Source organism: Malurus melanocephalus, unplaced genomic scaffold, assembly GCF_030028575.1.
Source record: "Malurus melanocephalus ecotype Western Australia unplaced genomic scaffold, MMel_1.1 scaffold_1112, whole genome shotgun sequence".
In the NCBI taxonomy this organism is placed as follows: domain Eukaryota; kingdom Metazoa; phylum Chordata; class Aves; order Passeriformes; family Maluridae; genus Malurus; species Malurus melanocephalus.
In genome coordinates this window covers 57,323-66,429 of record NW_026624344.1, presented here as the reverse complement: position 1 = coordinate 66,429, position 9,107 = coordinate 57,323, and the positions used below count along the sequence as shown (strand labels likewise).

Here is a 9,107-nt window from a genome sequence, read left to right as displayed (position 1 = left end):
TGCTTTTTCACAGCAAATGAGACCAGGTGGGAAGTCAAAATTSTGTCTCTGAGAACAGCTGGCACAGAACATACGAGACAAAAGCAGCAAAAACACCTCAGTGTGAGATCTAGAGCTACCACCTCAAAGCTCTCCTCAGCCCCTGGATGCACATCATCAGACAATCTGTCTCTGTGATTCTCACTATTAGATGTATAGTCCTGGGACAGCAGAGACACACAGCRTGTTTCTCACATCCTGTCCCTCACTCGCCTCCATCTCAGAGATTACTGGGCTCTACTGATCTCTTCAGCGATTTCATGCTGCAAATGATTTTACTGATCTTTTTTAAACATACAGTAGACATGCAATACTCATGCAGCAAATCACACATTTAAAAATGTGTGATGACATGTCTTGCATGGATGTTTTTTCCTCCTCTTTGATAGAAATACATGTATTGCAATAAAAAGTTTTAAAACATAAAAATAAGAATGAAATTCCACTAAGGCCTAAATAGCATTCTAATGTTGGTAAAAAAAATAGCTTATTTATTCTATCTCACACCTCTCAAACTGAAGTCAGCTACCAAAGCTGCCCAGCTTGTGTTTCTGCACCAATACTTCAKCTCCTGCCTGTTCCACAGAAAGGAGATCTCTCCTGGAAGGAGTCTGGAGAGCTGCCACCATATCACTGATACAAATACAACCAACTCACTCACGAAACTCAATACTTACGAAACTGGGCAGGTGAACACCAMGAAAAAGTCCTTATGTAATGTCATCGAACAGATTCACACCTCCCTCCCTCCCTCCCTCCTTCCCTCCTCCCCTGCCAACATTTTTTCGTGCTGGCAAAGCTCCTGGGTAAGCACAGTCACAGCAGCTGGGTTTCAGTGCATTGTTTGCTGTGCTGACCCGAAGGACAGGTCCCCATCACACGATGGAGCACAGAAATTCCCATCCAGACCCACGGAGGTCCAGCAGGAAGTGCAAATCTTATCCCAGACATGACATCCCTAAAGCCCTGTGGCTTTGCAGCCCAGGATTGCCATTTTCCCCAGGCTGGGCCTTGCTGCTGTGAATGTGGCACTCAGAGGAGACAGCCCAGGCTGTGACATCCCCCTGGCACACAGGACACACAAATCCCCTGTCTCTGTCTTGAGCGCTGCACCTCTCCATCAGGACACAGATCATTGGTGGGCAGGAGAGCTCGAGGCTTTCTGGAGATGCACTGGGTGCCACAAGGAAGACAAGAGCCAAAAAAAAAAAACCCTGGGAGTTGCCAGAAGAACTTTTCCACCTGGAACCTGCCCCACAGTGGRGGAGCCCCGGGAAAGAGCAGCGCAGGGAGCGGGGCCATCGGCCGGTCAGACTGCTCTGGCAGCCTGCGGGATAGATCTGGACATTGATTACATGCCTGTGCTCTAGCACAAGGGCACAGAAGGTCCTGCAGGGGCAGTGAAAAAGCAATTTTTTCCATCACCTTGGGCCCAGGACAGACGCTGAATATCAAGAGCACGAGAGTTGCTGAGCGATGCTCGCTCCCACGCGGCATCGCGCTAACGCGACAAAAGCTGGCTTGCATCTGCTCGTGGTGCTGGATTCYAAATTAAAGCAGGGTGGCTTCCTCAGCAACTGACCTCCCTGAGCGATGAGAGCATCTCGTGATATCAAAGCATGAAAAGATCTCATTGGCATTGCAGAAATCCAGTTGTTGGTCTGGCTTACCCTAAGCGGCTGAGCAATGTTAAGCAGACGCTTCGGGATGYGCTTTGTTTTAGGCACACATTTGTTATGTTTGATATCATTATCATAAAGCAGGTCCTTCCCTCACAACCAGCCAGGATCTTGTACCAGCACAAGGGCATGGTTTGGGAGAGGAAAAACCACATGAGCTCCACCAGGACATGACGCCAGGCTCGAGTCCAGCCTGGTCACTGCACGGCCCCACAAACAGCACAGGGGTGGAGCGAGCAATCACAGCAAAGACTGCTCATTGTCTCCAGAAGAAATTAAATTTGCAGCATGGTCTGACATGTCCTAACTGCATGCCTAAATAGGATGAAACTTGGGAGGCAAGAAGGTGTGATGGCTGATCCAGAATCCTTGTAAAAGCTGACAGAAACTCACTTCACATGATTACTCTTCTGTTCATCTTTTTTCTCCATGGTTACACAAAAGGTCCCCAGTTTCCTGGCTGKATTAGCAAAGCACAATAGCTAAAGCCTCAAACATCAAAGGAGCTTTGATAGCTTGTGAAGAAAGGGTGGGAGTCTTATTCACTTCAGTAAGGGATATGTTTTTCATATTGAATTACCCTGTAAATCAGTAGACTTTCTAATGGCATTTCAATAGCTTAAACGGCCCCCTTGACGATCCATTCTGCAGAGTTTATTGCCTATAAGCTCAAAATGGCCAGGAACCAAATCATTACTCAGAAAATACTCCAAACAGAAAGCTTCTGACAGCCTGGGTGAAACGTGCTTTACTGAAAGACCTGTGGAAAAAGCTAAGTACAAACCACCAAGAGGGCGAGGCGAGGCTGGGGGACAGAGCTTCCTGGGGTGCTGGGCTCACTCGTGCTGCGGTCACCCTGCTGCCCTCTCCTCCTCCTCCTTGCAGCCTCTCTGCAAAGAGCAACCTCTTGCAGGTCTGCAAACACCCTCTCATGAGCTTCTACAATGTCCAGCGCTGCTAAAGGAAATGTGAGCATCAGCCCTTTGCTGCCTTTTCTCCCTCCAACCACGGCTTTCAACTGATCCAGCTGAAATGTAAAGGAAACCCCAGCACCAAAGTCAGCCCCCCATTCCAGCCAACCACATCAGTGAGGGCTTGACAGGACCACAGAATAGCTTGGGTTAGAAGGGACCTTAAAGATCCCCTCATTCCCCATCCTCTGGCATGCACAGGGACACTTTCCACCAGACCATGCTGCTCCAGGCCCCATCCACAGCTTCTCTGACAACCTGTGCCACACTTGTCATAAAAAACTTCTTCCTTATATCCAATCTAAATCTCCCCTCTGCCAGTTAAAAGCAATAACCATTTGTCCTTTCTCTCCATGCCTTTGTCAAAAATCCTTCTCCAGCTCTATTTTAGCCCCTTAAGGTACTGGAAGGTGCTGTAATGCCTGCCTTTAGCCTTCTCCAAGCTGAAAAACCCCAACTCTCTCAGCCTGTCCTCTTAGAAGAGGTGCTTCAGCCCTTTGAGCATCTTCATGGCTTCCTCTGGACTCACTCCAACAGGTCCATGTTCTCCTTTTATTGTACATCATTCCAGTCACCTCTATGTGACTGCCACTGCACCTGGTGGCAAGGTCACTGCAGCACCTGATTGCYTGGACTCTTGTCCTGCCTTGTCCTGCACTTCAAGGATTTTGGCTCTGTCCCTGATGAATTTGTTACCATTTGCTGGAAGAGACTGAGACAGATGAATGCACAGAATTCCTCTCACTCAGCCACAGAACTRCAGTGACTGCAGCATCTGTGGAGGGGACGGGAGCATTGTCACTGCACTGCCCATTAGCTGCCCCATTAAAACTCCAGAAAACCTCAAACCCACACCTTGCTGCACTCAGCTCAAARCAGGACATGAGCTCCAGTCCCACACACCCCTACTGGCCCCAATCAATGGAAACTGGCTCTTCTYGTGCTTGGGTCAAATCCTCCCAGCCAAACACACTCTCAAGCAAAATGTGCTCCAAGGATTCTCAAAGCTTCCAGACAGGAGCAAGAAACAGGACTCCAAACAGCTCCACTTGTGATGCTGAACAGTGCAGTAAGTGTGCAGCTCTTCGTGACAGTCAGCTGTCTCATCTGCCTTGATCAGAATAACTGTTTTTAGCATCACACCCCCGCAGACTATTAAATACTGACAAATAGCAACAATTTTTCCGTGAGTTATTACAACTTCATTTCAAGCTGCAGTGCCCTGCACTCAGACAGCCATGGTGCATGGGACTCTGSTGGCATTTTGAGGGGTCTGTTCATAGGGCCAAAGGACAACTGCATGCTAAAGGAAAGGAAGAAAAGCTGAAATTCCAGCAGCTTTCAAACCCATCTTACCTTCTACAGTGGGTGTTTCTCCCCACAAGTCCTATTCAACATAATAACTGCGTATCAGCAATAACAGGTACAGAAACAACCTAAAGCTTCCCAAGAAAYAGGGAAGGAGCTTAATCTACTCAARCCTAATTAATGCAGTGTGCCCTTCACACAGATCAGAGAGTTGCATGATGTACATCACTATCATGTGCATGGAAATGGAAGTCAAGTTGGATTTCATCTCAGCCTGCTCCTGTCCTGTGGAAGGAGATACCATTTATTGCAGCTCTACAAGCCACAGTCCATCTCTACAGGTAGGCAGACATAAMATACTGCACCACAAAATCCTCTGTCAAGAGCTGTAAAGTATTTTGGCTTCCTGAAGCAAGTTTTGCCCACCTGAACAACTCTGCAGCCAAGTCAAGGAGTCAAAAGAAGCAGCAACCTGGCTCTCTGCCATGGTCCTGATGCTCTGGAGAGAAGTTGACTTGTCTTTCAACTCTTCAATTTAACATCCAACAAATACAATTGTATATAAACATTATATGCAATAATGTTGTATTGTAAAACACAATTATTTCTGCCTAAAGACAGAAAAAGAGGGAAGGATACAGTGAAAAGAGCTCAAGTGAAGGAATGCACAAGAATTATTTGTCTTAATCTCTTCCTGCACACAAGMAAAGGGTAACAAACTCCTCAGGAAGCTGCGACTCGCTCATTAATCTTACAGCCCATCTGTTATGTGATTTCCTTCAGTGTATTCTGATGATTTGCTACTTCAAGATCAAGGTTTAAATTTCTACTCCTTATTAAAGTCTTAGAAATTATGACATCTCCACCCAGGGACTAACAATTTTTACAATTGTGATTAAATAACTCCCTCGTAACAATGCCATTCAGTATCTATAAAGAGTGTTTCCCCAAGGTTAAAAATTACTTCAGCTACTACATAAAACCCACAGGAATAATCCTATGTATTGAAAACATCTCCCCTTTCAACTACACTCATACTCCATTTGTTTCTACACTGCACTCAGAAACAAAGAGGAGAAAATACCTTTTAAAGGTGCACATGTAAAAAGATCCTAGCACAGGCTAGTGCAAAACGAAATTCTTTAAGAGGCAAGCTCCAGCCCTGATGTAAATGACAGCAAACAGCTGAGGAGAGCAGCGAGATTGGTCCTCTCCTGCCCTGCACCTGGTGTGAAATGCTACCATTCAGGTTTGCACAATTTCACACCCACACAGGCAAATGCCTACCAGAGACAGAGCACCGGGRAGATCGTTCTGGGTTTTGACTGCACTGAAGCACGCTGAAGGAAAGGTGGCATTTAATTGACAATGTTCRTAAAAACTGCCACGCTGAAACCTGACAAGTAAATATAAGAAAGGGGAAACAGTGAGAAGGATCTTGAAGTGAATTTGATCTGTGGAAAATTAGTCAAATGTGTTTAACAGCTAATACGCAAATTAGAAGATATCCAGACTGTGCTGGTGTGTTTACTAGAAAGACTTCAGAAAACAACAAAAATGCTTAGAAGGAGAAGGGTAAGTTTTGAAGTCCCTGAAATATGAATTTCAAAGCAACCCATGAAGAGAGAACTCTGTCCCAGCACCCAGTGGGATGACTCAGGTGTATAAGCATTACTGATGAGACAGCTCATGTCCATACACTTACTCATCTGCATAAGTGTTTGGGGTCATAATTGCAGGGATGTACCTGCAAGTCATCTGGGAAGCACCAATTCTTACACACCAACTGCTCCTCCTTGCCTCTCGCTGAAACTTCCTACAGTTCTCACCAGAGGTGTTCACCAATGTTACAACTAATCATGGGGTTTTTTTTTCAGCAGAAGAAAATCCATGTTTGTAAATAGAGAGCTGATGGCAACACTGTCASGGGTAATTCCAGACAGCTCCCTCTCAGGAGGGGAGCTCAGGGAGCAGAGGCAGCCAATTGCTCTGCCCTGTTTGCCCATTAACCATCATTGGGAGTTTACCAAAATACTGTTTTCCTTGTCTCTGAAAAGTGAACRTAAAAGTTCTATTTCAAATCAAAATGAAAAATAGTGCACAGCCAAGCAAGCATAAGCAAGGTTAAATTTTGAGCATCCACCAATTTTCCTTTCTCTTGATTGACTCTTTACTTGCCTACCTGTGCTTTTATTTTGGGGATGGAGAAAGGACAGAAATGAAGGATTTCAGAGCGGAGGTGTGAGAAATCATCTACATTTCCTTGTGSTGTTTTGCATTGTGCCAGCAGTTCATGGACCTTGGGCTGGTACAAACCAGAATCTCCTATCCTTCTGATTACACAAACTCCCGTGACAGCCTCGCTGGATTTATCAAGATATATTAAATTATCAGGGCAAGATGCTGTTCCCTGTCATCATGTGATCCAGGCTGCACGCTATGTGAGATGCTAACAAAGCAAATCAGAAGGGAGGGGAGAGAGAAAGGCAACAGAAGACAAACATTTGCTCATTCCCCACTAAATCCACCCCAGCTGTAATTTTTAGTCATTAATTTTAATGGAGAGCAGCAGCTTTTAGCCTTTGTCTACATGCCCAGATACAACATCAGTTTACATCAGTCTAGTTAAAAAATTCACTGATTTCCCACCCCATGGCATTCATCACCTCACATGTACAGGAGTTCATAAAACACAGGTCCATCCTGTAAAGATTAGAAACTCTTCCCTCACCCAAGACCCCATGAGTATTTCAGGCCACAGACTCCATCTGCCCTAAAAATCAGCACCACAGGATGGACGAAATGAAAGAATTGTACGTGCAGCCACACCAGAGGCAGCATTATGACARATATTTTCGTAATGTAAATAAGGCCACCACCTTTGCAGCAGAGCAGTCCCATCCCACACACAGCCAGCCCCAGTGTGACCAGGAATCCAGTCTCCTGAGAGGATAGGGCCTCTCTCAAGAGCAAACATCCCCAGCAACTCAAACATCAAGAAAACCCTCAAAACCACAGCGCTGTATCCCAGGCTCACTYCTCTGCCTTGCCCTTAGGGGTCTGTTCTGCATTTAAAAGTGGCTGAGCACAAATCCCAGGAGCAGATTCTCTCTGGTGGCACAGGCAGCTGGGCATTTATCCACCAGACAAGGCTTGTGAGCTCAGCTCAGGCTGGGCTGACAAGGCTTGTGAGCTCAGCTCAGGCTGGGCTGTCAGGAGCAATGCCTCAGCTAAGCCATTGGAGACTGGCTGGGACCCTCCTGTCCAACACAAAAATCACATCAGGGACTGTGCATGAGCCCCAAGCCTATCCACAAGGCATCCATTACCCCAATATACCCTTATTAATCATTCCTGTAATCACCCCAAAGGTGTAAAATCACACCTCAGACACAGACACGGGCTGAGAGCAGAAAGCCCAAGCATTTTCTCCAGAGATAGACATCTCGATCCTATCTGCTCTCTACACTGTCAGCTCTCCTTCCTCAACTTCTGGTTTTATTGTCGTGGTTATGTCACCGCATATCCTGAACTTCTTGGCCTCAAAAAGTTTATACCTATCACAGCCTTGAAAACAGCTCTTCTGCACCTTCTCTACTCAGAATAAACGCCTTTTTAAACCTAATTGTTACCAGCAAACTCCTGTCTGGACCAATGCAATCACTTCCTCCTCCTTCCCAACACTGGAAGCAAAGGCACAACTTTAGAGCCTGTACTGTTCCTCTCATCATCGGGACTAAGCCATAGACGAGGTTCYCCGGGCTGCACACAAATGACATTTACCTGGAAATAACCTAAACTTAGCTCTGAGTGAAACTGCATTGACCCAGAGCAATAGTGTACGTAACACACACAAGACTGGTCCTGCCGTCCTGCTACGCAGTCAAAGAAATCTGCGCGCACGCATCAAACTATTGTGCAAGCATGTGTGGAGCTGGGCAGAAACACATCCAGCCCAGGTATCCCARTCTCCAAGAGCGCCTCTGTGCGCTGTGCAAAGGGAGGAAGGAGCACCTTTGTGTGAATTGGATGGTGCAGCTTGCAAGTCATGTATTATAGATCGTCTCTCTGCTCGTCTACAAAGGAGAGACTTCACAGCCCCCGCTACAGCGTCTTGAGCCTCAAGCTACAACAGCTGAGGCTTTTTGTTCTTAGGGTCCCTTAGGAACAGCAGCCTGAGCAAACGTGGAGCGGAGTGGCACAAAGAGATGCGTTYAGGAGCACACCTGTGTACCTGCAGAGCACACCGGGCTGCGTGTCTGCGGCACAGGCATGCGAGGACAAGCCCCGGCTCCGCCAGTGCCCTTCATTCATTCGCCGCTCCCCGGTGGGTACTCACCCAGCCCTCGAAGGTGTCGCTGGGGGCGGCGGAGCGCAGCAGGTCCTGGAAGTGCAAGGTGCAGTTGGCCACGAAGTCATCGTAGCCGATGGGGGTGTCGTGGAAGACGGAGAGCTCGATCTGATGGCCGTCGGTGACCGTGGCCGAGAACTCCTCGTTGTAGGTGGGCTTGTTGGTCTTCTGCTTGGTGCTGGTCTGCCCCACGCGCACCTGGTCCACGCTGACGGTGACATAGGGATCCAGGAGCTGGTAGCCCTTGCGGAARAGCGAGTGGCGGAGGGACCAGCGGGTGGGCTGCAGCCCCACCGCCTCCCCGATGCGCACCTTCAGGTACCCGCTGAACTTCATGGCTCCGGACATGGCCGCGCCCCCGGGGCGCCCGGGAGCCGGGAGGAGAGCCAGAGCCCGCTCCCGCCGGGAGAGGCACCCAGCCTCTCCTGCCGGGCCGGCTCGGCCCCGCCGCGCCTCCTCAGGGGGCCGGCCGGCGGCACCGCGCCCGCCCCCGGGCTCCGGGGCTCCGGAACCGCCGCGCCCCGCCCGCCTCCGCCCCCGCCTCAGCCGCGCCGCCCGGCTGCTCCTGCCGCGGGGAGCGGCGCGATCCGGCCCGGGGATACCTGGGCGTGGGGCGGCGGCGGGGAGGAGCCGCGGAGCCGCGCCGGGAGGGCGGGGATGGGCGGGCGAGCGAGCGAGAGCACGGCTCAGCACAGCTCTGCCCGGCCCGCGGTGCCCGGGGCGCGGCACGGAGCCCCCGGCGTGGGGCGAGGAACGACC

General features: G+C 49.1%; 1 protein-coding gene across 1 annotated transcript in view; it reads right to left on the bottom strand.

Moving 5' to 3' along the window:
- Positions 1-8,839, bottom strand: part of LOC130586258 (protein kinase C eta type-like) — a 30,152-nt gene extending 21,313 nt beyond the window's left edge. The window contains exon 1 of the mRNA XM_057387011.1: positions 8,337-8,839. Within this exon, the coding sequence (XP_057242994.1) occupies positions 8,337-8,696 (360 nt within the window). The 5' untranslated portion in view covers positions 8,697-8,839. The remainder of the gene's footprint in view (positions 1-8,336) is intronic.
- Positions 8,840-9,107: the final 268 nt, after the last annotated feature.